This window comes from Dasypus novemcinctus, chromosome 19 (assembly GCF_030445035.2).
Source record: "Dasypus novemcinctus isolate mDasNov1 chromosome 19, mDasNov1.1.hap2, whole genome shotgun sequence".
Lineage (NCBI taxonomy): Eukaryota > Metazoa > Chordata > Mammalia > Cingulata > Dasypodidae > Dasypus > Dasypus novemcinctus.
The window spans coordinates 83,739,459-83,766,760 of record NC_080691.1 but is presented as its reverse complement, the minus strand read 5'-3'; the positions used below and the strand labels follow the sequence as shown (position 1 = coordinate 83,766,760).

General features: G+C 68.1%; 2 protein-coding genes across 3 annotated transcripts in view; both read left to right on the top strand.

The window, feature by feature from the left end:
• The window catches only part of ARID3A (AT-rich interaction domain 3A), a 34,130-nt gene extending 16,535 nt beyond the window's left edge, over nucleotides 1-17,595 (top strand). For both annotated transcript variants that reach the window (XM_058282227.2, XM_058282228.2), the window contains exons 4-9: nucleotides 7,756-7,828; nucleotides 11,114-11,297; nucleotides 11,545-11,786; nucleotides 12,758-13,039; nucleotides 13,707-13,805; nucleotides 14,426-17,595. In XM_058282227.2, the coding sequence (XP_058138210.1) occupies nucleotides 7,756-7,828; nucleotides 11,114-11,297; nucleotides 11,545-11,786; nucleotides 12,758-13,039; nucleotides 13,707-13,805; nucleotides 14,426-14,592 (1,047 nt within the window). In that variant the 3' untranslated portion in view covers nucleotides 14,593-17,595. The remainder of the gene's footprint in view (nucleotides 1-7,755; nucleotides 7,829-11,113; nucleotides 11,298-11,544; nucleotides 11,787-12,757; nucleotides 13,040-13,706; nucleotides 13,806-14,425) is intronic.
• Nucleotides 17,596-21,855: 4,260 nt separating this feature from the next.
• On the top strand, nucleotides 21,856-27,032 carry WDR18 (WD repeat domain 18). The gene is made up of 10 exons (XM_004477740.5): nucleotides 21,856-22,113; nucleotides 22,537-22,647; nucleotides 24,085-24,218; nucleotides 24,418-24,559; nucleotides 24,842-24,985; nucleotides 25,075-25,139; nucleotides 25,213-25,337; nucleotides 25,786-25,952; nucleotides 26,364-26,432; nucleotides 26,747-27,032. Exons 1-10 carry the CDS (start codon nucleotides 21,871-21,873, stop codon nucleotides 26,873-26,875), a joined length of 1,329 nt encoding a protein of 442 aa, XP_004477797.1. The 5' UTR covers nucleotides 21,856-21,870; the 3' UTR covers nucleotides 26,876-27,032.
• The last annotated feature ends 270 nt before the right edge of the window (nucleotides 27,033-27,302 follow it).

Genomic DNA, 27,302 nt, shown 5'->3' with positions numbered 1-27,302 from the left:
GGCGGGGCCGCAGGTGGACGGGAGGCCGCCCTGATTTGCATGTCATTTGCATGGCCCCCTGGCAACCGCCCCCCCCAGGGCCGCCTTCCTAGAAGCAGCGCGGCTGCCCCCGACGGGGACCGCTGGGCCGCGTGGGGCCGGTGTCCCCACCTGTGGGATGGGCAGCCCCCGCCACCTCGCACGGAAGCTCTGCGAGGGAGGGTTGGCGCCGGCAGGTTTCCCCAGATTCCCGCCCTGGAAAGCCCAGGCGGAGCACGGCGGCCGCTGTCCCGGCGCGGCCCGGTCTGAAAATGGCTTAGGGACACGTGTCGGGGGGCTGGGTCCTCAGAGGAGGGGTTCTCAGCGGGGGGGGCTTTCTGCCCTGCCCAGAATCGGTTCCTCAATCTCCCGCGCCGCGCGCTGCATCTGCGTCCGGCAGGAGGCCCGGGCCGGGCGCTGACGGGAAACGGGAAACGAGAGGCCTGGGGCCCGGGCAGGTGCCCCGGGGGGCGTCGCCGCCAGGGCGGGGTCCACGCAGGGCCGAGCCCGGCCCCCACCTCATCTGCACGGTGGCCCCTGCGTCCGGCCAGCCGGGCATCCGGGAGCGCCCGGCCATGGCTGCAGATGGACCATCCTGGCAAAACCCGGGGCTCGGCTCTGCCCTCGCCGCTGTGTCCCGGGCTTTCCGGGGGTGGGAAGAAAACCCCATAAAAGCCCCCCGGGGCCCCACGAGGGCCGAGCCCCATGCCCGCCTCGCAGCGCCGGCACCAGCCTTCAGAGCGCGTCATCCTGCCACCCCGTGCGGGCTAGGGAAGCTGAGGGGCTGCCTCCATGTCCCTCGGCCGCGAGACGTCCCACGGGTGGCGGCGATGAGCCCCCTGCAGCGGCGCCGGGAGGTCAAGGGCGAGGTGGGGGGCGCCGGCCCTGGCATGGCCGCGTGTCCCCCTGCTCCACTGGCACGGGGCCTCCCTGTGTCCTGCCCCGTCCTCATGCTGGACGCGGGCCTCCCTCCACAGGGGCCTCGTCCTGACTCAGCTGAGTCCACTGGCAGAGGCCCCGGTCCCAGGTAAGGCCAGCCACGGGTTCTGGGGGACCCGGCTTCGGGGTCACCCCTCAACCCAGCAGAGAGGGGCGCACCTCCGCCCAGCCCCCGACCCCAGTCTCACTCCATCCGTCCAGCCACTGCTCACCTGTCCATCCATCCACCCATCTGTCCATCGCCCATTCATCCATCTGTCCATCCATCCACCCATCGTCTGTCCATCTCCCATCTGTCCACCCATCCATCCGTCTGTCCATCACCCATTCTTCCGTCCATCACCCATTCTTCTATCCATCCATCTGTCCACCACCCATTCGTCCATCCATCCGTGCATCCATCTCTCCATCTCCTATCTGTCCCTTTATCCATCCACCCATCTGTTCATCACCCATTTTTCTGTCCATCCATCTGTTCATCGCCCATCCCCCATCCATCCATCCATTCACCCATCCATCTGCCGTTCATCTGTCCATCTGTCTGTCCATCCATCTATCCATCCCCCATGTGTTCATCTGTCCACCCATCCATCATCCATCTATCTACCCATCTGTTTGTTGGTACGTCTGCGTTCTCAGGTCTCGGGGGGTGGGATTTGGGGGTCACTCGAGACCGACTCCCAGGCTCAGCTCGGCCGCCTCCCTGCCCCTCAGCTCGGCCGGGACGGCCCCCCTGGCCTCATCCCGCCCTGCCTGGCGCAGCCCGAGCAAGGAGAGGCCGCGTGTGATGCGCTCGGCGTTTCCCGGGGCCCCCCAGCGCTGGGCCGGGGGCCACCCGCCCATCCCTGCACCCAGCCTCCTCCCGCCTCAGTTTCCCTGGCTGCAGAACGGGCACGGCATCGGGGAGGGCGGCCGGGCCGGGCGCTGCCGTCGCGCCGGGAGGCCGTGGGCGTTTCTGTGAAGGGCCGAGCCCCCAGCAGCCCCCAGGGACCGCCGCTCCGGCCCACCTGGGCGCAGCAACCGCCGCGCGCTGAGTCATCCCGGCCGGCCCCGGGGGGCCGCCGTGGCGCCCGACAACGTGAGGAGGGGTGTACCTGGGCGGCCGGGGGGCCGCGGGGGCAGGGAGCTGCTGCCTTCCTCCTTTAGCGGGCGCCTGCTGTATACCAGGCACCCGGCAGACCCAGAGTCGGCTCTCGGGGAGCCCCTGCCTGGGTAGGGAAGGGGCGGGGGGAGGTGGGCAGCAGAGAGCAGCCCCGGTAAGGGCTTATCCCAGACGCGCACTCCCTGCGCGGGGACAAGGGGGCCGGGCGGGGGAGAAGCTCCCTTCCGGCTCCTTGCAGGACAGGAGGTTGCAGGATTTAGGTGGCTAAGGTGGGGGGAAGGGGCTCGTGCGGAGGCCCGGGGGCAGCTTGCCCGTGGGAGAGGCTGGAGACGGAGTGGGGGGGCTTGGGGGCTTTCTCCTGAGAGCCGTGGGGAGCCGTTCTGAGCAGGGGAGGGGCCCGGTGTGATTTCTTGTTTCTTTCAATGGTGGTGAATCCGTGCAACTTAAAGTCTCCCGGCATAACCGCTCCCCAGCACCGGTGGTGGCAGCCCTCGGCCCCCCGGAGCTGCTCGTGCTGCTCAGGCTCTCGAGCCCCCGGGAGGCTGCGTGGAGGAAGCGCGCTGCTGGACCCCTTCCTGTCTGCTTCGTCCCCCCCCCCCCCCCCCCCCGTGGGGCCTGAGCTGCGGGCGTTACAATGAATCAGCTCTTGCCAGAAACCCGAAAGGCACAGAGGCAGGGCCGAGGAAGTGGGCCCCCCGCCGCGCCCCGCACTCATTCATGTCTTGGTCCCTTCAGCAGGGGCCTCCCCGGGGGCTCTGGGTCCCCGCCCTTCCTCTCTGGCCGAGGGCACGTGGCGCCAGGTGCTCGGGCCGCAGCCCGGGAGGTGGCATGGTGCGGCCCGTCTTTCGGGGCGCGTGCAATCCTCTCTCTGGCCTCGGATGGAAACGTTCTTTTTTGGGGGTTCCCCGAGGTCTGTTGGGCCTGCTGCACAGTGCTGAACGGGCGTGTGCCCCATTTCTTCCCTCCGTCCTCCCGGGCGCGCTCTGCCACGCCGATGTTCGCTGCGTGGCAGTTCGGGGCTCGCCAGTCCCTGCGCGGGTGGTTCCCCGGCTCGGCTCGATGCCGGGCGCGGCGGGAATTGCCGCCGGCCTGGCCCCGCCTTTGAGTGTACCCACGCCCGCCGGCCCCGTGGTCTCGTCCCCGAGGTGGGGCCCCCTGGACTTTGGAGCCGTCTGGGTGGCGGGAAGGGGCCTGGGCCCCCACGGTCGCGGGGGAGCAAAGGTTGTCCCGGGGGCGGTTTCTTTACAACCCTGAGCCCGTGGCCTTGGGCCAGGCGCCGCCCCGGGGCCCCCCGGCGTCGGGAGCCTGGCGGGATCCCCAGGTGGGGCCCATCTGGGGAGCGGGGGCCCTCCCAGGCCCATGGTCTTCAGCAGGTCCAGCCAGCCCACTCCGGGGGCGGCCTGGGGGCCCCCACTGATTGTGTTTCCCCGTGGCCAGTGCTGGCCGGGGAAGGGGTCCCGAGCCAGGCGTGCCCACTCCCCTCTGCTCCAGAGGGGTTCCCAGCCTCCCCTGGTTGCCGGGGAGCCCCCACTCCACCCCCTGGTGGGCCTGGCACCCCACGGGCTCAGCACCCTGAGCCTCGCCCCCTCCTGCCGCAAGCGAGGGCTTCCATTGCCTTTCGGGGGTGCCCCCCGGGGCGGCTCCCTTCTCCCGGCCCCCCGGCCCCGGCCTGAGCGCGCCAGCCCCTCTCGGCGTTTTCTCACTTCCTCCTCGCGCGGCCGCCCGCAGTCTAAACCCGAACAGGGAGCGGGGGTCCCTCGGCGGGGCCGCGCCTCCCACCCCGACTGGGGGCGAGGGGTGGCAGGACCCGGGTGCCGATGGCCGGGCGCGAGGCAGACCCGCCGCCCGGGGCTCGCTGGGCAGGAAACGAGGGGACCAGAGAGGGATACTGGGGGGGCTCCCGAGGAGGTGACGGTTGGGGGGAGCCCTGTGGAGACCTGGGGGAGCCCTGGGAGGCGCGACCTGGGTCCAAGAAGCCTGTGTCTGGAACGGCGGGGGCGCGGCGCGGCGCGGCGGGCAGCGGGAGGAGCCCCTGCGGGCGCTGAGTGGAGACGGGCCTGGCGGGGCGGGGGCGGCGGGCGGTGGGGCCGGGGGGGCTCCCGAGGCGCCCACCGCCCCCAGCCCTGGCCCCGTCCCACTCCACGCCTCGGTTTCCCCTTCCATCAAGAGGGCAGTGCTGGGGAGCAGGGGACGGCCGCGCGCCCAGTCCGAGGTCGGTGACCCGTGGCCGGTGGGCAGGAAGATGGGGAGCCGGGATGGGTGATGTGCAGGTATTAAGTGCCTGCTGGATGCCCAGCCGGTTCGGGCTTTGGGCCCGTTTCACAGGTGTTGAACCGACGGACCTAGAGTGGCCGGAGGGGGCCCCCCAAGGCGGGGCAGGGCGGCCCGTCCCCACGCCGCGGCTCGGGGGGCTGGACGTGGAGTGGGGCAATGGGCCGCCCGGCGTCGAGCCAGCGGGGGGGCTGGCAGCAGCCGGGGGTGACGCCTCAAGTGGAGGCGGGGGCCGGCGTGGGGGGCGCCCCGCCAGAGAGCGGGAACAGCGGGGACGGGGGCGGGTCTGCAGGGCGCAGGGAGGCGGGGGAGGGGCCTGGAGGCTGCGGGGGGCGGGGGGTTATCTCTAGGGCCCCACCCTCAGTGCCAGCGGCCTGGAAACCAGGCTGCGGGGGGGGGGGGGGGGACACAGGCGGCCTCGGGAAGCGCTGCCCAATCTCCAGCTTGGGTTTGTGGCTCTTGGGGGCCGAGTGCAGGACCCCTGCGGCCCCCTCGTCATGGTGGGCTCGGTGGGGGACATTGCGCAGCCTGGCTGGGCTGGCCGGGGGCTGGGAGCCGGCCTCCTGGATACAGGGCAGGCCTGGACACCGCCACGGGGGGCCTGGACACCGCCATGGGGGCCTGGACACCGTCCCCAGCGCCCCCAGCCCCGGGGCCTGGCGGGCATTCCCGGCCAGCTGGCCAGGGCGGGCCCACCGCAGGGGAGCGGAACCCGGGCCGGAGCCCCATAAAGCGGGCGGCCTTTACGGCCTCCTTTGTCGCTGCGGCCCCAGCAGCTGCCGAGAGCCTCTGCGGGCAGCTGGGGCCGCCGCCCCCTTTATGGCCTCGCGGCGATGCCCGGCCCCACGGGGGGCCACCGTTTGGCCGCGGAGCGAAGCCCCCCACCAAGCCAACTGCCTTCGCCGGCCCTCCCAGACGGATGGGGCGGCTCTTCCGCAGCCTGAGCCTCAGTTTCCCCGCCTGGAAAACGGGGGCCGCGATGACCCCGGCTGCTCGGGGTAGAGCCGTTTTTCCGTACACTGTTCTCATCGGACAGATGGGGAAACCGAGGCAGCAGGGCAGGGAGTCCCGGCGGGGGCTGAGTTCGGGAAGGGGGTGCCCCGCTCCACCCAGGGGGTCTCCGCGGGAACGGGGCGCGCCCTGCGCCTCTGCCACCCTGTTGGCGCCGTCCTCGGCCTCCCCAGCCCCCGCGCCCCGTGGCCATGCCCCTCAACGCGGGGCGAGCGCCTCTGGGCCGCACTGCCAGGCCCTTCCCCGAGTCGGGTCCCACCGCGTCCCGGTGGAGTGACTCTGGGGGCCGAGGACGGAACCCCTCGCCGTGCAGCTCCCCAAGGCGCCCTTCACCCTGTCCAGCCCCCTGGCTGAGACCCAGGTTCCTTGCAGGAGCACCGATTAAACGCCTGCTGTGTGCTCGGCCCTGCTGGCTGAGAGCCCAGGTTCCTTCCAGGAGCACCGATTAAACGCCTGCTGTGTGCTCAGCCCTCCTGGCTGAGAAACCCCAAGTTCCTTACAGGAGCACCGATTAAACACCTGCTGTGTGCTCGGCCCTGCTGGCTGAGAAATCCTAGGTTCCTTCAGGGAACACTGATTAAACGCCTGCTGTGTGCTCGGCCCTCCTGGCTGAGAAACCCCAGGTTCCTTACAGGAGCACCGATTAAACACCTGCTGTGTGCTCGGCCCTGCTGGCTGAGAAACCCCAGGTTCCTTACAGGAGCACCGATTAAACACCTGCTGTGTGCTCGGCCCTGCTGGCTGAGAAACCCCAGGTTCCTTCCAGGAGCACCAATTAAACGCCTGCTGTGTGCTCAGCCCTGCTGGCTGAGAAATCCTAGGTTCCTTACAGGAACACTGATTAAACACCTGCTGTGTGCTCGGCCCTCCTGGCTGAGAAACCCCAGGTTCCTTCCAGGAGCACCGATTAAACGCCTGCTGTGTGCTCGGCCCTCCTGGCTGAGAAACCCCAGGTTCCTTACAGGAGCACCGATTAAACACCTGCTGTGTGCTCGGCCCTGCTGGCTGAGAAATCCCAGGTTCCTTCCAGGAGCACCAATTAAACGCCTGCTGTGTGCTCAGCCCTGCTGGCTGAGAAATCCTAGGTTCCTTCAAGGAACACTGATTAAACACCTGCTGTGTCCCCAGCCTGCCGGCTGAGAAACCCCAGGTTCCTTAGAGGAACATCGATTAAACACCTACTGTGTGCTCGGCCCTTCTGGCTGAGAAAACCCAGGTTCTTGTAAGGAGCATCGATTAAACGCCTGTTGTGTGCTCGGCTGTTCTGGCTGAGAAACCCCAGGTTTCTTAGAGGAGCATCGATTAAGCACCTGCTGTGTGCTCGGCCTTTCTGGCTGAGAAACCCCCGGTTCCTGTAAGGAGCATCGATTAAACACCAGCTGTGTGCTTGACCACTTATGGCCACTGGGAACGAAAGCAAATGTTCCTGACACCCCAGAGGGACAGATGGACAAATGAGGGCGCCGTGGGGACTCCGTGGCCCCTGGGGGTGGAAAGTGCTGGGGGGCGCCGAGGGTGGCCTCCCGCCCCGTGTCTGGGCTGGGCTCCGGGGCTCTGGCGGGGGAGCTGGGGCCGCGGGCTGGTCTGCTCTGGCCGCGGGCGGGCGAGGGCCGGGGGAGCTGGAAGCGCGGGGCCTCCCCGGGCACCATAAATCAGCGCAGGAATGCGGGCCGGCCAGTCTGCCGCCGCCGCCCGGCTCAGACAAAGGCCTCTGCTCGCCGCGGCTTCTGCCTCCCCTGCCCCTTTCCCGGTTCCCCCATCACACAGACGGGGAAACCGAGGCCCAGAGAGGGGCAGGACGGCAGGGGTGGCCTGACCCCCAACCCGGCCTCCCTGGGGTCAGGACTGGGTGGCGACCATAGCTGACCCTAAGGGAGGACTTCCCAGGCGAGGCCTGATTGGTGGTTTCAAGGCTCCCCACGTCCTGGCGTTCCCCAGAGCCTGGCTTGAAGCCGGTGGTTGCCAGCCGCCCCTCCCGCCACTCCCTGATCGCCCCCCGCCTGAGCTCCACTCCAGCTGTCTCCGCCGGCCCCCACGGCCCTGCCCGCCCGCACCTGCGCCGACGGTCGCGGGGTCGGGGCCCACTCTGGCCGTTGGGTCACTGCACGGGTGGGGAGGGTCGACGGCGGCCCCAGGCTGCACCTCGTGCCTGCCGCGGTGCCTCGGTTTCCTCCTCTGCCCTTCAGCACCGTCTTGGGAGCGGACGCCGCGCGGCTCGTGGCCGTGGGGTCGTCGCAGCGTTACTCCGGCCCTCGTCTGGAGAGCGGGGTCGGGTTCTCGGCCCTGCGGGCAGGCTTTGGGGGCCCCCACTCCACGCCCGCTGGCGGCCCTTCCACGGCTTCCACGTGCACGCCCGGGTGCGGGGCACCTGGGACAGCCTCCGCGCGCCCGCTGACCGTCCTCTCTGCCCCCAGCTCTACGAACTCGACGGGGACCCCAAAAGGAAGGAGTTCCTGGACGACTTGTTCAGCTTCATGCAGAAACGAGGTGAGGCCCGGAGGCCCCTGGGAGGTAGAGGGGTCAGGCGCGCCCGGCCGGGTCTGAGGGGGGAGGCGTGCCCGACCGGGGGTTTGAGGGGGGAGGTGTCCCTGGCCCAGGTCTGATGGTTGGGCTTGCAGGGCCTGGGGTCTGAGGCGGGAGGCGTGCCGGGCCCGGGTCTGGGGTCTGAGGCGGGAGGCGTGCCTGGCCCGGGTCTGGGGTCTGAGGGGGAAGGCGTGCCGGGCCTGGGGTCTGAGGCGGGAGGCGTGCTGGGCCCGGGTCTGGGGTCTGAGGGGGGAGGCGTGCCTGGCCCGGGTCTGGGGTCTGAGGGGGAAGGCGTGCCGGGCCTGGGGTCTGAGGCGGGAGGCGTGCCGGGCCCGGGTCTGGGGTCTGAGGGGGGAGGCGTGCCGGGCCTGGGGTCTGAGGCGGGAGGCATGCCAGGCCCGGGTCTGGGGTCTGAGGCGGGAGGCGTGCCAGGCCCGGGTCTGGGGTCTGAGGGGGGAGGCGTGCCGGGCCTGGGGTCTGAGGCGGGAGGCGTGCTGGGCCCGGGTCTGGGGTCTGAGGGGGGAGGCGTGCCCGACCTGGTGTCTGAGGGGGGAGGCGTCCCTGGCCCAGGTCTGACGGGTAGGCGTGCCGGGCCTGGGGTCTGAGGGGAGAGGCGCACCGGACCCGGGGACTGAGGGGGGAGGTGTGCCGGGCCCAGGTCTGAGGGGGGAGGTTTGTAGGGCCTGGGGTCTGAGGGGGAAGGTGTCCCTGGCTGGGTCTGAGGGGGGAGGTGCGCTGAGCCCGGGTCTGAGGGAGGGGTCCTGGTGGGGGTGTCAGCCTCCCCAGAACAGACCTTCCAGGCTCCCTCCCTTCCCGGAGGCTTGGGGTGACGGGGGTCCCCACCTCCAGGACCCCAGCTGGGCAGGCTGGTGGTGGGGCGCGTCAGGGCCTGTGTTGGCCGGCGGGGCTGGACCCCGGGGGGGGGGGGGCGCGGCCTGTGCAGGCTTCAGTCCCGCCCCTCCCCACACGGGCACGGGGGGCTGAGGTGCAGTGGCGGGGGCCTTTGGGGGTCCAGCCCGAGCCCACCCTGGCGGCCTCTGCGCCCCGCTGCGACGGGCCGCACGTTTCCTGGCACGGCTGTGCCCTAGCCTAAGCCGCCCCCGCCGTCGTGCTGCCCTCAGCAGGTGGGGAAACCGAGGCCCGGCCACACGCCCGGAGGGCGTCGGGTTTTCAGGGGCAGCCAGGGTGTCCCCAGGCCCCCCGGCCTCGCCCCAGCTTGAACCCTCTGGCAAGGGCGCTGCCACCCCTGCCTTTCGAGAGGGAAGCTGAGGCCACGGCGCTGGGGGGGTGCGCTAGCGAGGGGCTCGGAGCCCACCAGGGCCCCCTCGGGCCGCCCGCCGCCCAGGCCTCGCCCGTCCCTCCCTGCAGCAGAAGCTTCTGTAAACACAGGCCCTGCCGGAAGGGACGGGATGGGGGGGCAGCCAGCCGGACCCCCGCTGCCCGGCGGCCTCGGCCTTAACCCCTGCGGTGCCAGGAGCGGGGGACCCGCCTGCCCTGGGAGGGGGCTCTCTCGTGTTATCGTTGTGTCCAGCCCGGCCAGGACTGCCTGCCCCTCCAGTGGCCTGAGAGATCCGCCCCGGCCACTTTATCTTCCTGCCCACAGCTGCCCGAGCCCCCCTCCTCACCGTGGGGCCCCTGGTTTCGAGGTTCTCGGGAAGTGCAGCAAGCTGCCCAGGTGCAGGCAAAGCGGGGGTCCCTGTGGGGTGCGTGGCCAGTCCTGCCTTTCTCACCAAGCCAGGCACTCCTGTGCATACCTCAAAACCCCACTCCAAGGCCCCCCCCTTCCCTGCCATCTTCCTGGGCTCTCCCCCTTTAGTTGGGGGGCCTCAAGGTCTTCTCTAAGACCACCCCCCCTTCACCCCGAGACTGTTTTCTGCAGCCAGCGTAGCCCCTTCCCCTTCACTCAGAACAGAAAGTAATTTCTCCCCTTGTCACAAAGGAAAAGCTTCAACCAAGTCCTCAGAATTCTCTGGGAGCTGGAAAGGAGGGCCGGGGTCCCGCCCGCACCCCCGCCCCCCCGGCAGCCGGGACACTGTTTCCTGGACCACCCCCCCTTCCTTATCGCCACTCCCGCCCCGGCGCCCCCATCGGGCCTCCCGCGCGGCCCCTCTCCCTCCCGCTCCTTCTGTAAACATCCGGGCCCTGCTGCCGGCAGCGCAGGGCGGTCCCGCCAGGGTCTTCCCCAGGCCGGTGTCCAGGGGGGAGGGGGGACACGGGACACAGGGCTGGCGCTTCGGGGCCCCCCAGGCTCTGGGGTCTCGGACACTTGCGACGGCCTTTGTCTCTCCCTGCAGGGCTGAGAAGTGGAATTGGGGGTCTTTTCTCCATCTGCTGGGGGCCGCGCAGCCCGGGAGGGGCCACCCTGGGTGGTGGCAGAGGGTTCCAGGCTGCCGGCCTTGGGGAGCCCCTCCAGCAGCTCACCCCACGGCCTCGGTCTCCCTTCCCGACCAGGGGCGGGGGGCTGATGGGGCCTTCTCTGGCTCCTGGGGGCTTTGAGCGGACGGCGGGGGGCTGAGGCCCCTGGTGGACGGAGGCGCAGATGACAAGCGGCGGGGGCTGCTGCAGACTTAGGGTCTGGGGGCTTCTGAAGGCCTGGAAGGCCCCGGAAGTCCCCAGAAAGCCCTGGAAGGCCCGGAAGGCCCTGGAAGGCCTTGGAAGGCGGGGTGGTTTGGGCAGCTGCTGGGGCCGGCGGTGGGAGTAAGGGCAACAGGCCGTGCCCGTCCCTCGGCATTTTCCCCGGTCTTGGCCCTGTCCCCGCCCCCCAGGTGGTCTCTCAACGGTCCCCGTGACAGGTGGGGAAACTGAGGCACAGTGTTGGCCTTCCAACGCTCCAGCCACGGCTCTCGTCCCAGACCTCTGCGCTCGTCAGACTTGGGGGCCGGGGTGCCCCTGGCGTCTGGTGGGGGGGCCCAGGGAGGCACCCCGGGGAACTGCCCGGCCCCGACGCCCGCGAGCCGAGACGAGAACCCCTGAGCCTGAGTCCTCCGCCCACCGGACCCAGAACAAGGCCCCCCGGGGGGGACCCCCCCACTTCTGGGGAACGCAGAGCCGGCGGACAGCGCGATCCGCTCACCCAGGGGTCCAGGGGTCCTGGCTGGGGAGACGCCGCCCCCGGGGACACCGGGCGGGCGCGGGGGCGTCGCGGCTTGGGGGAGCCGCGGCCTGGCGCCGGGGGCGGCTGCACACCCCGCGGGGCGCCCGCACCGTGGGGCCGGCTCGGCCTGGGCCTCACCCGCGCCCTTCCCGCAGGGACGCCGGTGAACCGCATCCCCATCATGGCCAAGCAGGTGCTCGACCTGTTCATGCTGTACGTGCTGGTGACGGAGAAGGGCGGCCTGGTGGAGGTGATCAACAAGAAGCTGTGGCGCGAGGTCACCAAGGGCCTCAACCTGCCCACGTCCATCACCAGCGCCGCCTTCACCCTGCGCACCCAGTGAGCGCCGCGCCCCGGGGGCGGCCGCGGGCGGGGGCGGCCGTTCTGAGCTGACGGAGCGGTCGCCGGGGGCGTGGGGCTCGGGGCGCTTCCGGCCCTGAGGTCCGTGAGCTCCGTCGTGGAGGCGCCGCGGGGAAAAGACTCAGAGGGAACAGCACGGGCGGAGGCCGGCGGCGCTGGGGCTGCGGGCGGGTGGTCCGTGGTGGGAGCCACGGGTGCCACCCTGCCCCCCTCCACCTGCCCGCAGGTACATGAAGTACCTGTACCCCTACGAGTGTGAGAAGCGCGGCCTCAGCAACCCCAACGAGCTCCAGGCGGCCATCGACAGCAACCGGCGCGAGGGCCGGCGCCAGAGCTTCGGGGGCTCCCTCTTCACCTACTCACCGGGCGGGGCCCACGGCCTGCTCTCCTCGCCCAAGCTGCCTTCCCTGGGCCTGGCTGCCAGCACCAACGGCAGCTCCATCGCCCCAGCCCCCAAGATCAAGAAAGGTGAGGGGCTGCAGGGAGCCCGGGCTCCGGTCCCGGCCTAGTCTGGCGTGGGAGCGCAGGACAGCCGCCAGGGCCGTGCCAGTGGCAGACATTGCTAATCGATCACCCTTTCCCCAGTCCCACACCCAGGGAAGACAGTAATAATCACTGTCCCCCGACAGCCGACAAACTGATCAGGTTCCTCCTAGCCGGTGCCCATGGCAGACATTACCAGTTCATCACTTTGCCCAGCCCCATACCAGGGCAGACATTGTTAATCGAGCGTTGCGCTCTCTCCTAAGCCTGTGGCAGGCATTACTAATCAGTCAGCGTCACATTGGCCCTGGCAGACGCTGTTAATGGCCGGTCTCTTTTCCAGTCCCTTGCCTGGGGCAGACATTACTAGCTGATCGCTGTGCCCGCTCTCTCTGAGCTTCAGAATCGTCAACTCGCATTTCTGGGAGCCACCATGGAGTGTAGTATAGATCTGTCACATTGGGCCTTGAGCCGTCCCCGAAGCGATCACCGGGTGCCCTGGGCAGGTTCCTGCCCCCTTTTGAGCCTGGCTTTCTTTATGGGTAGAACGAGGGAAATTATTCCTTCGTAGAGTTGCTGGGGCCAGTTTAAGGTCTTAAGTGTGCAACGGCTAATGTTGGCAGATGCCTGGCACATGCGCCCCGAGCCTCCACCTGGAGCAGGCATCGCCGGGCCACCGTCGTCTTCTCGTGGCTGTTAAAACTAGTATTACAGGTGTCAGTGCACGCTCTCACGGCGTACGCACGCAACGCTAATACCGCAGAGTGCTGTGTTACCGTGACTGTATACCACGGCTAGTTACCGCCGTCCTCGCTGATCGAAGCGGGTTTTGTAGCACTCGCGTCTCCTCAAAGTCCTCCCCGCTTGCTTGAGGAGGCGGGTCCTCCTGCCTCTGGTGGAAGGCCGGGCCGCCTCCGGTCGCTTACAGCCCCCGACGCCTCTTCTCTCCTGCCCAGAGGAAGACTCGGCCGTCCCCATCGCCGTCCCCGGCCGCCTGCCCGTCTCCTTGGCGGGCCACCCCGTCGTGGCGGTGCAGGCGGCAGCCGCCCAGGCAGCCGTGGCGGCACAGGCAGTTGCCCTGGAGCAGCTTCGGGAGAAGCTGGAGTCTGGGGAGCCTCCCGAGAAGAAGATGGCCCTGGTGACGGATGAGCAACAACGGCTCATGCAGCGAGCACTGCAGCAGAACTTCCTGGCCATGACAGCCCAGCTGCCTATGAGCATACGGATCAACAGCCAAGGTACCCCCTGGCGCCTGCACCCGCCGTGTTTTCTGTCTGTGTAATAGACAAGGACCTTGTAGCCAGCATATGTAAAGAGTGCCTACAAATCAACAAGAAACATGTGTGTATATATATGTATAAATGAGCAGCTCTGATTAGGAGGTTCGTATGAAAGCTTGTTCAACTCCGTCTAAGTCAATAAGGTAATAGCATTTTCCCTCACCAAAATCTGATAATCTCAAGCTTGGCTAGGATGTGGAGAAATGGGCCCCCTTGCTCGCACTGGCTAGAACCTAAATGGGCAGCAGTCTGGCGGTCTCTAAAATAGAAAACGTCCGTGCCCTGAGACCTAGCCGCCCCGCCTGGCGTCTGCTGCCGAGAAGCCCTGGCAGAGGCTCGGGAGGAAACAAGACTCCACGCTGGTCTTTCCAGTGCTGTTTGCAAGAGTGAAACCTGGAAGCCGCTGGCGTGTCTGTCAGCCAGAGAACGCGTAAACCAGGTGTGGGGTCCTCTTGCTGCTCGTGAAGAGGGCAAGCTGTTCTCATTCAGCAAATATGTACTGAGCACCGACTGCGTGCGCTAGGGACAGAGAGAGGCTATGACAGAACAGCCCGTACCTTCGTGGGGCGTGCAGCCTAGCAGGGCCGCTCCCCGCCGCGTGCCTTCATGATTCTTCCTCCCACAGCCTCCGAGAGCCGCCCGGACTCGGCTGCCAACGTGAACAACACCAACGGCAGTAACAGTATTAGCATGTCAGTAGAGATTAACGGCATCATGTACACAGGTAGGTGCCTCGATCCCTTCTCTCCCAGGGTGGGCCGGGGCAACCCAGGGCCCCAGCCTGAGGGTTGAGAGTCACAGAGAGCAGGGGGCTTTACAGTCAAGGGTGAAGGTCTTTGCTGTCAAGAATCAAATCAAATAATCCCTGTTGGGTGGCTTAGCGCAGAGCCCAGCCCATAATAAGCACTTTGCCAGTGCACGATCGTTGCTGTATTTCTCTTGTTACAAGTGACTTTTCAAATTTCCTGCTCAGAAAGAAAGAGGGAGGGAGATTGTTCACGTAGGCACCAGGCAGTGCTGTCAGCATCGAACAGCGTGGTTGCTCCGCTGTTCTGACGGAACAGAGGGCGGGGGGCTGGGGTGAGCTCGTTGGCCCCCGGGGGGTCTGCAAATGGACTCTGCAGGAGGGTAGCACATCCCTGAAATCGCATGGGAAACGCACGTCCTCCATGCATATCAACTAGTACAGGGGAAAGGGCCAGCTGTGTACACAGGGACCCGTGATCCCCACAGCACGGAAGACTACGGGAAAACCGGGAGTTCCCAGGCCAGCAGCTGGGTGTGTGCCTGAGCAGACGCAGAAGTCCGCATCGCTTGTTTTCCCCCTGTCCTTCCTTGCCTTAGGAGTGCTGTTCGCTCAGCCGCCCGCCCCCACGCCACCCGCAGCTCCCAGCAAAGGCGGCGGCGGCCGGGGAGGAAGCAGCGGGCCCAGCAGCGGTGCCGGCGGCCAGGGCCCGGCAGGGCTGTCCGCGGCCCCCACATCTTCTACCTCAAATAACTCGTTGCCTTAACCGCATCACTCCCCACCCGCCGCTCCCCGGGCGCCCGCCACAGGGGCAGGGAGTCGAGGTGGGCCGAGCAGGGGCTGGGATGACGGCAGATACGGGTGGGGAGGGGAGCTATCCACAAAGGAGCCACAGCTGACGCCAAAAAGAAAAGAAAAAGAGATATACGTATATATATAAAGGAAATTTAATAAAATAGGGGAAAACCAAGGAACACTTGAATTTCTCAGGTTTCGGACATTCAGAGAGAGGAACTGTGAGAACAGCGAAGGAAATCGGGGAAAAAAGCGACAGGAAAATCTTTCCTAGGGTTTTCCTGCAACTCTGGTGTCTGCTTTGGACCAGTTGCAATGTAAGGCCAATCCTACTTACCTCATACATCCCTGCACTGCGTGCTTTCATATTTTTGTCTTTTTGTTTTTAATTCATCACACACTCATCACTTCCAGCTCCTTGTGTTAACTGAAACCCCGTGAACCAAGATCAGCTGAATTTTTGTTGTTGTTGTTGCTTTGGGGAACTTTTTTTTTTTTTTTAAAGAAATAGCAACATTCGAACTATATAGGGTTTTTAAGAGGTTTGGGGGTTTTGTTATGTAAATATTTTATTTTATTCTTTGAGGGGGGAAATCAAACCTTAGGAAAAGGATATCTATATATCTATATATCTATATATTTGTGTTCATTCAGGGAAACTGGACTTGAAAAAGCAAAAAAAAAAACCCCACAAAAAAATCAAGTGTAATAACCTTTTCATTTTCCCCATGACGGATCTGGTTCCTCTGTGCATTTCCCGTCCTGCCTTGGGCAGCTGGCGAGCCCAGGACCCTTGCCCGCGGGGCTGGGGTGGGGGGCGCGGGGCGCGGGCCGGGGAGGGGGCAGGCGTCTTCACTAGGAGTAGAGGGGCCTCGGGGCTGGGGAGAGGGCCAGCGGCGGGCGGGGGGCTCCCAGGCCCCTGTCTCAGGGATGCGTGTGGCGGGGGGACCCTCCTTCTTGGCCTCTGCTGACTCTGTAACTGGAGACTATCGATATTGAGGCGGGGGGAGCCGGTCGGGCCGCGCCTTTGGGGGGCCCCCGCCTCCCACCCCTCCCACCCCCTCCCCTGTGTCTTTTTTCCGTCGTGGGCGCCGTTCTCAGGGGCAGCGAGTGTGACCAGGGGCCAAGGAAGCAGCTGCCCCCCCCCCGGCTTGGCGGGAGGCAATGGTTTCGGGGTGGGGGGTTCTGGAGAAGCCGGGCTCGCGTCTCCCCGACTCTGCCCCGGGGAGCGGCGTGGCGACGGCCGGGGCGACCGCAGCCTCCGTGCTCCACGCTCGGGGTTTTCATTTCTCCGGGGGGATTAGCCTGCCCGGCCTCTCTAATTGGGCCCCAGGGACCCCACTAACGAGGCTGCGCTCCCAGGGGCGTCGGTCGTGTTGCTTGGACACGCTGGGGGTGGGGCCCGAGCCCGGGCTCTGGTCTGCCCTGGGACCGGCCACGGGCCTTAGGGAGGGACCCCTTCTTTGGTATGTCTCAGGGTTGTTGGGGCCCCTTGGCCCTTCCAGGAGAGGGCGCGCGGCCTTCGGGGTCTCTTGCTTTTTCCCTCCCCCCTTGGGGGCAGGCACTGTGGGGGGGCTCTTTGCCCCCCCCCGGCCGCCCTCGCTGCCCCCGCCCTGCCCAGAGCCGTCGCCAGCTGCCTTGGGGGCTCGCCAGCCCCCCGCCCAGGCCCGCCGGGGCCCCGGACATCTGCTGAGCTTTCCTTTCTACCTCAGGTCTGACTCTGATGCCAAAGGCCGCACCGGGCCCTGCTGCCCACTCCCAGCGCGGCCAGGCCGGGGGTCCCGGGGGACCCGCGCCCCGGTGCCGGGCAGCATCCCGCTTAGACTGTGCGCGTGGCGCGTCCGTGTGTCTGTCGGCACGTCTGGGCGTCAGCTTCTCACTCAGGGGACTTGGGCCTGCTGTTCGGTTCCGATGATTGTAGAGGGGACGGGGTGGGCGCGCGGGGGGGGCCCCGTCTCCTCCGCCGGCCCCAGGAGGGGGCAGCTGAGCTGGGGGTAGCCCCCAGTCTCTGCCTTGGACTCCCCCGTTCGACCCCCGCTCCCCCATCTCCCAGCCACCCCCAGTCGGTGGCGATTTAAGGAAGGGGGCTTTCTGGGGTGCGGCTCGGCACCCCTTATGCAAAGTGGGGCGGGGATGGGGCGGCCGTGTCGGTCACGAGGACCCCGGCGTGTGTCCTCTCCGTGCCGGAACTTGCCGTAACCGGCGGGGGCTGGCAGCACGGTGAGGGCGGAGACCCCCAGACTCAGGTCGAGACGGGGTCACGGGGGTTCCCCCTGCTCCGGAGAGGGCCGTGGGCGGGCGGCTTCTAGAATCTTCCTCGTGACCCTTCAGCCACAGGGCTGTCCAGCGTGGGGAGGGGCGGGGGGCGGGGCACGCGCGGCCGGCTGGGCTCATTTTTAATAGTTGTGTGTTTGTACAGTCACGTTTCTTGCTTTTATCATTTTTTTGGCCCATTTTTGTTCCTTTTTTTTTTTTTTTCCTAATTTTGCATTTGCATTTTTTGTTGTTGTTTTCTTCTCTCGGCAAACACATGACAGCCAGCCTTTCCTTGTTGACATGTGAAGTTTCAGTCTCTGGGGTTTGTTAGATGGTGTGGCGACCACGCCTGAACTCAGGTAAAAGGGGGAAAAAAGAAAACGTAGGAAAAAAAAAAAGCAAAAACCACACTCTACCTCTGTCAGGGTTCAGCCTGTCACACACCCTGGCCGCGGCGCGGCGGCCCATGACAATTTCAGTTTTTGCAGAACATTCAGGTATTAAAAAGGGAAAAAAAAAAAAAAAAGACAAAAAAGACCAAAAAGGAGAAAAAAAAAGTGTGATTTTGAAATTTAAAAGAACACTGAAAGTTTACATTTTATAATAACATTATTATGCAGATTGTATTTAAACTTCAGAAATATTTAAGACAATTGTAACCCTGTAAAGTTGATGCGATATTAAAACGAGACAAAACACTTCTGACTTTTAACAGAAACCGCCTCTTCCCGTGGTCGTTCTTTCGGCGCCCGCGGCCTGGGGAAGGGGCCGGAGGGGACATTTGGTGACATCCGGGGACCTTTTGGTGGTTGTGACCGAGGGGGCGTGAGGGGGGCGGCTGGCTTTGGGGGTGACGCCCAGGGTGGCCCCAGTCCAGAGAAGGAGCTGGACCCTGAGGTCGGCTGTGCCCAGGAGCAGCCCCGGCCGAGCCCTGTCCCCCCCGGGCCACCCCTGCACCCCGGTGACTCCCCGTGGAGGTGGACGCGTCCCCTCGTGTTCGTCCTGGGGCTAAATGAGCGGATGCCATTGGCCGTTGGGCCGCGACCCCCGGTTTTAATGGGGGTGACAGGCGCGTGGCAGGGTTACGCCACGGATCCCCAGCAGCCCCCTGACATCAGCCCGGGCCCGGGGTGCCTGACCGAGCCCCCTCCCGCTGGCGTGTGGCCCGCCCGCCTCCCCCCGGCTGCCGCGGCCGCACCAGCTTCTTTCCTCGTGGCGGCGGGTCGTGACGCAGGGCCTTTGCACACGCCGGGAACGCCCTGTTCTCCCTCCTCCCCACCCCCCAGCGCCCGTGACGTCGTTCCTGCCCCAAGACACGCCGCTCGGCCCGTCGCTGGACATGGCGGGGTGTCCAGCCTCCCCGTACCCCCCGCCGGCGGGCAGCTCCTCACCCGCGCAGCCCGAGGGACGAGGGACCGGCTGCCCACAAACGCGACGGAGAAGAGGCCTCTGGGAGCTGCCTGCGGGTCGGGGCGCCCTGGCGGTCGCCTGGAGCCTCGGCCCCTCGACAGGGCCCCCGGCCACTGCGAAAATCCCCAACCCCCCCAGGACCGGTGCCTTCGTCCGCTTTGCGCCGCCGCGGCCCGGGGGGCTTGAGGGTGACACTGGCCTCCCAGCGCAGGTCCCTGCCGCCCCCCCCCCCATCGTGACTCATCGCAGCTCCCAAAGGCCCACGGGAGGTCCCTTCACGGAAGCGGGGGGCAGGGCTGAGTTTTGGGGGAGATGCTGCTCGGCCCACGACACAGCCCGAAGGCAGGAGGCTGGGGGCCGGGCTGGGCCTCGGGCCACGGATCCCTGCCAGGGGCTCGGCACCGCCGAGGGGGGTCGCCCACCTTCTCAGCCTCCGGAACCCAAACCGGAGAGGGCACGGCAGGAGGGCGCCCCGGGACGTCCAGTCCCCCCGTGTCACCCACCCCCGGTCGGGGCCAGGGGCCCAAGGTCAGCGTGGCCGGACAGGGGCCAGGCCCAGCCCCCAGACCCCCAGCTCCCATGCCCCCCACCTGCCATGCCACTAGCTCCCGTGCCCCCCAGCTCCCATGCCCCCCCAATCCCCACCCCCGGCCCCCATGCCCCCCCAATCCCCACCACCCCCGGCTCCCATGCCCCCCCCCAATTCCCACCCCCACCCCCCGCTTCTGTGCCCACCAGCTCCAGCCACTTCCAGCCTTGACTGGCCCCAGTCCTGCCAAGGAGGCAGGACCATACACCCCCATATCCTCACCGCCCCCCCCCCCCGCCCCGCATGCTGCACCTGCCCCACCCCCCGGGGCTCAGTTTTGTCCCCGCCTCTGAGAGGGGAAACGGGCATTTTCCGCTCATGCCCGACAAGGGGCGGCTGCGACGGGGTCCCAGCCTCCAAGGGGCCTGCGGACTGGAAGAAGCCCGAGGACGAAGCCCGGGCCCCCAGAGCCGCCCCCCACCCGGGAGATAAGAAACAAGCTGATAAAAAGGCCCCTGCCCAGCAAACTGGACCGTCCAGCCCCGCTCCTTCATTCCTCAGCCAGGAGGCGGGCGGGGGGAGGGTCCCCATGGCGCAGCCCGCCCCGCCCGGCGCGTGTCAGGAGGCCGCGCGGGCTCCGGTCAGCAGGGCCCGGGGTCCGCTCAGGCCGCAGGGGAGGGGGCTGCCGCCGGAAAGAGAAGGCGGTTCTCGTTTCGCGTCACCCTCCTCCTCCCGCCATCGGTGTGGACGGAGGGGCCGTCCCCCCGGACGTGTGCGGGTCCCCGGGGGGGCTGAGCCGGGCGGGCGGCGTGGGGGGTTTCTGGCGGGCTCCTCCGTGGGCGCCCTGGCGAACGGGGTGCTGGAGACACGCGGGGCTCGGGCAGGCGGCGCCCGGCTGGCCCCGCCGAGGCGCTGGGTGGTCCAGGGGCGCCCCTGAGCGTGGCTTTTGTCCTGCCCCCTGACACAACTGGCCTGTCCTCATTCCAGGAGCCGTGGTGGGGGCGGGGTGACCTCTGACCTTACACAGCAGCCCGGGCAGGTCCCCCGGGAGGGGAGGGGAGGGGAGGGGAGGGGGGGCCCTCGCCGGCTGCCCTGCCCCCGGGGCCCGCTCCCGCCCGGGCGCCCACCCTCCGCGCCCCTCTTCCCCATCACGCATTGCCCCCGCCCCTGCCGGGCCTCCCCTGGTTCCCGACCCCCGGACCTCGGAAACTTCCAGGGGGATACAGACCCGGGCCCCAGCAAACAACCCAGCAAACAACCCAGGCGGAGTCCCCCCAGCAGGCCCCTTGCGGGGGGCTGAGGGGGGTACAGCCTCCTACTCTGCGGGTGGGGAAACTGAGGCCCAGACAGTGGCACATCTGCCACTCAGAAGCGGCTCCGTCTCTCTCGAGCCGCCAGGCGAGCCGGGCGGCGTTTAGGGTCTGCTCCAGGGTGCCGCAACAGCCCGTGGCATCCTGTACCTGGGCCCCAAAGCGTGTCGGGGAACCACAGAGCAGCCTGGCGGTGGGGACACTTCAGCATTCAAGGGAAGATTTGGGGCAGCGGATGTGACTGGAGCAGTTGAGTACCTGCCTCTCACATGGGAGGTCATGGATTTGGCTCTCATTGCCTTCAGGGAAAAAAACAAACCACAACAAGCAAAGTGAACAACAACAACAAAAACTCAGGGAAGCCAGCGTGGCTCAGCAGTTGAGCGCCGGCTTCCCACATACGAGGTCCAGTCCCTGGCCCCAGTATCTAGGAGAAAATAAAAGGAAAGATTTGGGTTAGGGGAAAACAGTGATAGAAAAGCATAAAGTAGCACTCGAATTCATTTGTTTCTTATTCATGCTAGAAAAATAACAAGGAAATCAAGGGCATCAGCCAGTCCCAGTGTTCGGAGTCCATTCCACTCAGTCTTGGGCTAGGTGGCCCCTGCCTCAGTTTCCCCACTTGGCACTGACTGAGGGTTTGGATGCCCTGCTCTTCCCGGCTTACAAACATCCTTCTGCTCCCTTTCACCTGCGCCCCAGGATAAAACCCAGCCTGGCCTCTGTGGAGCCCAGTCCGCCCCTCCCATGGCTGCACCCCGGGACCTTTGCACGAGCTATTTCCCAGCTGCCCAGTCAGTGCTCCTTTCCCCCCGTCTTCCCGGCTCAAGTGGCACCTCCCCTGGGCAGCCCCCACTCCTGATCCGCAGGCCAGGCAGGCCCTCTGTGACACCCCCCTCCCAGCCCCCCCGCCCCTAGCCGCTTTGTCACGGGCCGCAGCCGAGGTCCCACGCCCCTTCCCCGGTCAGCCTCCGGCCGATGGCTCCCACCTGCCCCCTGGCGGCCGAGCCTGGCCGCGGCTCCCCGCTCGGCCTCCCGCAGCTCGCTCGGGCCGTCCACCGCGCCCGCAGCGCCCCCTGCCTCCCTCCTCTCCCCAGGGCCCGCGGACCCGGGGGGCCCGGCTCCGTCCCACTGGGGTGGGCCGCTGAGCTCCCCGAAGTGCGCCGACGGCCGGGGGCTGGGAAGCGCGCCGCCCCGCCTTCCGCGTTTAAAAGCGCCGTCTCTAGGCAGGGCCCGGGCCGGCTGTGCCCCTCGCTCGGGGAAAGCCTGACTTGCGCGGCCCCCGAGGACACGGGGGGCGCGGGTGGCCGGCAGGTGAGCAGCCAGCGACAAGGTCTTGAGTGCAGCGCGTGGTCCGTGTGCCGCGTGCGCCGCGCGCCTTAGGCCCGGGAGGTCGAGACTTTATTATTTGATCATAAAAATATGTACATCGAAGAGCCCGAGAGATTGCATCACGTTGCCAAGTGCGCCAGCAGGAGCTCGCCAGCCTCTTAAGCTGCTGGCGGGGGGCGCCGGGCCTTGGTTTCCCCATCTGTCTTTTTGGAGGAAGTCGCCCTCGAGGATCCGACCACTTCCCCACGCCCCCAGGGTCGCCGCGGGGCGGGGGCGGCGGAGGGGGGGGGGAAGAGGCCATTTCGCAGACCAGCCCCAGCCCCGAGGAGTGTGCGCATGCGCGCGTCGCCCGCCGCCGAATCGGGGTCGCCTCTCTAGCTCACGCGGCGCCACCGCCTCCGTCTCGCTGGTGATGACGCACTTCCGGGGCCGCGGAGCAGGCAAGATGGCGGCGCCCATGGAGGTGGCGGTGTGTACGGACTCGGCGGGCCAGCTGTGGAGTTGCATCGTGTGGGAGCTGCATTCGGGCGCCAACCTGCTCACGTACCGCGGGGGCCAGGCCGGGCCCCGGGGCCTGGCGCTGCTCAACGGCGAGTACCTGCTGGCGGCGCAGCTGGGCAAGAACTACATCAGCGCTTGGGAGCTGCAGCGGAAGGTGCGGGCGGCGCGCGCCCGAGGCCGGGCTCCGGCGGGGGCTGCGCGCGCCCGAGGCCGGGGAGGGGGAAGCCGGAGGGGGCTGCAGTCGCCTCGAAGTGCGGTGATGGGGGGCCGGGTCATCGCCGTTAGGGGGTGTGCGCATGCGCGGGTCTGGGGGCTGCTGATGGGGCGCTGTACGCACGCGCGGAGCTGAGCGCTCCCCAGGAGTCTCGGGCACTTAGCCCTTTCCCGCTAAAGGGGGGAGACCTTGACTCTCGGGGCCCCTCTGACAGCTCCGGGGCCAGCTCGGGCCTGGCCCCCTCGGGGACCCACAGAACTCAGAAAGTTTCCACGTTTAGAGGCGAGGACACTGACCGCCGCGGCGCCGAACGCCCGCCCCCCCGGGCCGCCCCTCGGCGCTCAGTGGCCACTGTGCCCCCAGGACCAGCTCCAGCAGAAGATCATGTGCCCCGGGCCTGTCACCTGCCTCACCGCGTCGCCCAACGGCCTGTACGTCGTGGCGGGGATTTCGGAGAGTATCTACCTGTGGGAGGTGAGCGCCAGGCCGCCCCGCCCCTCCGCCGCCCCCTCCCCACGGGGCGCCTGCCCTCCTGCAGCCCAAGTCCCAAGTGACAGGGACACAAAGCCACCCCGGAGGGCAGGGCGCCGCGGACCTTGTCCGGCAGGGCGGGGTCATGGAGCTGGCTGTGCAGGCCTGACCACCACTCCAGCGCGGGCGGGCGGGGCGGGGCTATGCAGATGAGGGGCGTGGTTTTGTAGCTGTGTCGACGGTCCTTGCGTTTGTGGGTGTGGCTCTGTAGATAGCAGGTGTGGCATGCAGCTGAATGGGCATGGCTGTGCAGAGGAGGGGCGTGGCTTTGTAGCTGCCCTGCGGTGTGGGCGTGGTTACATAGGCGAGTGGGCGTGGTCAGGCAGATGAGTGGGTGTGCCTACTGGAGAAGTAGTTTGTGGTGGGTGTGGCTTGTGAGGTGCTTGTTTCTGTGGGCGTGGTTATGCCGGTGCACGGGCGTAGCCACGCCCCTACCGCTGCTTGCAGGGGAGTGGGCTGCAGCTTCCCAGCCTCTGGGGGAGACCTGCAAGGGCCCAGCTCACCTCCACCTGGAGCAGTGCAGCGGGTGCAGAACCTGGGGCCGGAAGACCCAGTGGGAACCCCCCTTCTGCCCACCCCAACCCGGGTCCTGGCCCAGTGACCTTGGCCTCCTCCAGGGGCTCGGGAGAACCTGGGTGTTCCCTGAAGGACTAGAGAATCGCAAGTGCAAGGAGCGTTCGTTTGAGGCTTTTGGGCAGTTCATGATTTTGGAACTAGGACATGGTCACTCAGGCCCAGAGAGGGAGACCGAGGCAGGGCGGACCCCTCCCAGGCTACCTCCAAGATGGACGCCCTGCCCTGCACTGCCGGCTGGGTGCAGTGGGGCATGGGTAGAAACCAGGGGACTGGGCCCTCGCGAGATGTTTGGGGGTGAAGGGCAGGCTGGGGTGCTTGTGGGGTGCCTGCCACCTGCTTGGGGAATTTCTAGCGGGGTCGGCCTTGGCCACAAGGGGGCGACCTGCGCGGCCCAGCACTTCTGTTGAATTGTGCCCCTTCTGTCGGCGTGGTTAAAGGGGGTGCGGGGAGCAGGGCCAGGAGGTGCTGTGGGCCCACCCACGCCTGTCCGAGCCCAAACCTCACCCCGTGGCCTGCTCTGCAGGGGAGGAGACCGAGAGAGACGGGGCTCAGGAGGCACCCCAGCCCCCCAGTGTGCAGCCTGAGGTGCTGGGGCTGGGCCCCTCCCCCCAGCCAGCCCTCGCCTGCCCTGCGCTGAGGGAGCCGTCTGCACCGGGACCCAGTCACGAGGGCCCGGCCTTAGAGGACCCCAGCCCCCCAGCGCTTGCCCCCTCACCCCGACGGAGAGCCCCAGGCCTTTCCCCATGGGTGGGGAGCTGGGGTCCCGCGGCAGGCCCCCCGGACGCGGCCGCCCTCTCTCTCCAGGTCTCCACGGGGAACCTTCTGGTTATCCTGAGCCGCCATTACCAGGACATCTCGTGCCTGCGGTTCACGGGGGACAGCAGCCACCTCGTCTCGGGGGGCAAGGACTGCCTGGTGCTGGTGTGGGGTCTCTGCAGGTAGCACCCCACCCCGCTGCGCTCCTGGGCGCCGCGCCCACGTCGGGGGGGGCGGGGGCCATCAACGCGTCGCCTGGCTGCGGGGGGGCCTGGCCGGCACAGCGAGCGGCCTGCACTGGGGGGCCCGTGGGCAACGTCGGCAGCGGAAGGTAGAGGGGGAGCCCCCAAGCGACTCCACCCCCAAGCGCTTCCCCCCCAGCGTGCTGCAGGAGGACCCCTCCCGGATCCCGGCCCCCCGGCACGTCTGGTCCCGCCACACGCTGCCCGTCACAGACCTGCACTGCGGCTTCGGCGGGGCCCTGGCGCGGGTGGCCACAGCCTCGCTGGACCAGACGGTGAAGGTAGGGCACCCCGCCGTCGGCCCCAGGCCCCAGGCCCCTGGAGGGCGGCGGGGGTGCCCGCACCAGCCCAGGCCGGCGGGGGTGGCTCGCCCCCTTGGGCAGGGGGGCAGGGTGGGGCGCCCAGAGAGCAGGCCGGCTCCGAGGCCCCCCAGCCGGGCCGCAACCTGCCCCTCACCCAGGTCCAGCGCCCACACACCCCGGGGTCTGACGGGCTCTCGGACCCCGAGGCCCCAAGGTCCCCCTTCCTCACACCCCCGGCCCTGCCCTTCCCCGCCCGCCCAGCTCTGGGAGGTCTCATCCGGTGACCTGCTGCTGTCCGTGCTGTTCGACGTGGGCATCGCGGCCGTGGCCATGGACCTGGCCGAGCACCACATCTTCTGCGGCGGCAGCGACGGCTCCATCTTCCAGGTCGACCTCTGCACCTGGGTGAGTGGTGGGCAGCGGTGCCGCTGCAGGCAGCGGGTGCCCCCGCGCAGGGCCGCCTCGCCACCGCTCACCCGCTCCCGCCCCCGCAGCCCGGGCCGCGCGAGAAGAGCTTCCAGCCGGAGCAGGAGAGCGGGAAGGTCTTCCGGGGACACAGGTGAGGCTCGGCCGGCGGGGGCGCAGGGCTGCTGGGCGCGGGGGCGCTCTGCCGACCCTCCCGCCCGCCCCAGGAACCAGGTGACCTGCCTGTCCGTGTCGACTGACGGCAGCCTGCTGCTCTCGGGCTCCCACGACGAGACCGTGCGCCTGTGGGACGTGCAGAGCAGGCAGTGCCTGCGGACCGTGACGCACAAGGGTGGGTGGCGGCCCAGCACCTGTGCCCGTGCGCGATGGCCCCGCGGGGCGCGTCCTGCCACCCCGCCCTGCTCCTTCCCCGGGCTCGCCCGCCTCACAGGGCACGGGGCGCCCAGCACGGCCCCCACAGGAGGTTGGGGGGCCCCGGGGCTGAAACCTCACCCACTGAGTCAGTGAACGAGTCAGTGAGCACCCTGGGAGCACCCCCTCTGCATGGCCCACCCTGTATCCTCTCCCTGGGGGGCTTCCCGGGTGCTGGCCCCTTCTGGGACCCTGGAGGGCCCTGCGCTGACTCCTGCCTGGCCGAGAGCCCCCCTTGGCTGTGGAGAGGCAGGACTGAGCCGTGCGAGGAAAGGTGTCCCGGCAGAGGGAACAGCGAGTGCAAAGCCTCCAAGCCATTGCGCGGGGGAGGGGGGGCGGGGCTGCGGCCTGACGCTGCTGTCCCCCAGGCCCGGTCACCAACGCCGTCATCATGCTGGCACCCGTCGCCATGCTCAGCGCCGACCTCCGGCCCAGCCTGCCGCTGCCCGCCTTCAACAAGCACCTGCTGGGCGCCGAGCACGGCGACGAGCAGCACCGCGGCAGCCTGGGCCTGCGCCTGGGCCTGCACCAGCAGGTGCCCCCACGTCCCTCCGCGGCCGGGCGCCCGTGCCAGGGTGGGGGACTGGGCGGCCGCGCCAGGGCTCCCACGCGGTGGCCTTCAGGGGCCGGCGTGGCGGCGCAGACTGGCCCCGTGGGGTGTTGCAGGCAGACCTTCCCGGTGGCCCGTCCCCTGCAGCGCCCCCTCCCTCCGTGTCCAGGCAGTGGGGTCTGCCCCTCGGGGCCTGAGACGAGGGATGCCCCATGGACAATAGGGGGCCCCTCCCCTTTGCCCGGTACTGCCCCCCAGGCCCAGCCCGGATGTCCCCTCCCCCGCAGTGCTCCAGGCTGGGGGTGGGGATCTCGGCGCGGGGTGCCCCTCGGGGGTGGGGGCGGGGAAGGGGGGACGAGGCGGGAAAGGCGCCCGCCGACAGCCTCTGTGCTGCAGGGCTCGGAACCCAGCTACCTGGAGCGCACGGAGCAGCTGCACGCGGTGCTGTGCCGCACCATGGAGAAGGTGGGCGGGGCCGTGCCGCGGAGGGCGGGGCCACCATGGAGAAGGTGGGCGGGGCCGCGCCGCGGAGGGCGGGGCCACCATGGAGAAGGTGGGCGGGGGCCGCGCCACGGAGGGCGGGGCCATCATGGAGTGGATGGGCGGGGCCGCGCCACGGAGGGCGGGGCCATCATGGAGTGGATGGGCGGGGCCGCACCCTGGAGAAAGGGGCGTGGCGCGGCACTGAGGTGGGTGTGGTCGCCGGAGGGGCGGGGCGTGTGGTGGGCGGGGCTCGAGCCGCGGGCGCCCCTCGCGTCCTGACGCCCCCCGTCCCCCAGAACGTGCTGGGCGGGCAGGAGCAGCTGCGCATCCGCGTCACGGAGCTGGAGGAGGAGACGCGCAACCTGCGCAAGGTCAACCGCGACCTGTTCGACTTCTCCACGCGCGTCCTCACGCGGCCCAAGTGAGCGGCGCCCGGACGCGGGCAGCGCGGGCGTGCGGACTCGGCCCTGGCGGCGCCCCGAGCCCCCGGTGGCCTGCGCGGCGCTGCCTCGCGCTCGGGGCGGGGCCTTTTGTGACTCGTTGGTTCTACTCGTTTTTTAAGAAAAGTGACCTAAAACCCCACCTCCTCTGCCTCGTGTGTCTGGGCGCAGCCCCCAGCTCCACCGAAATCCCCCGGCCCCCCGTGGGGCGCCTCACCCAGGGCAGAGGTCCAGTCCACATGTCCAAGGTCACGGGGCTGGCAGCCAGGGGGTGCTGCCCCCAAGCCTGGTTTGAAAGCCTGTTCCAGCCTGTGGGTGCAGGGGGGCGGGGGGTGCCCCGGCTGCCGCTGTCACCCCTGCCCGCTGCAGGCCCAGTGTCCCAGGGAGAAGGGCAGCAGCGCCAGGCGTGTGG

Coding starts and splice junctions, on each gene's coding strand:
- WDR18 (XM_004477740.5), top strand. CDS start 21,871: ATGACGCACTTCCGGGGCCGCGGAGCAGGCAAGATGGCGGCGCCCATG. Junction 24,219..24,417: donor CTGGTGTGGGGTCTCTGCAG/GTAGCACCCCAC, acceptor CTTCCCCCCCAG/CGTGCTGCAGGAGGACCCCT. Junction 24,986..25,074: donor AGGTCGACCTCTGCACCTGG/GTGAGTGGTGGG, acceptor CCGCCCCCGCAG/CCCGGGCCGCGCGAGAAGAG.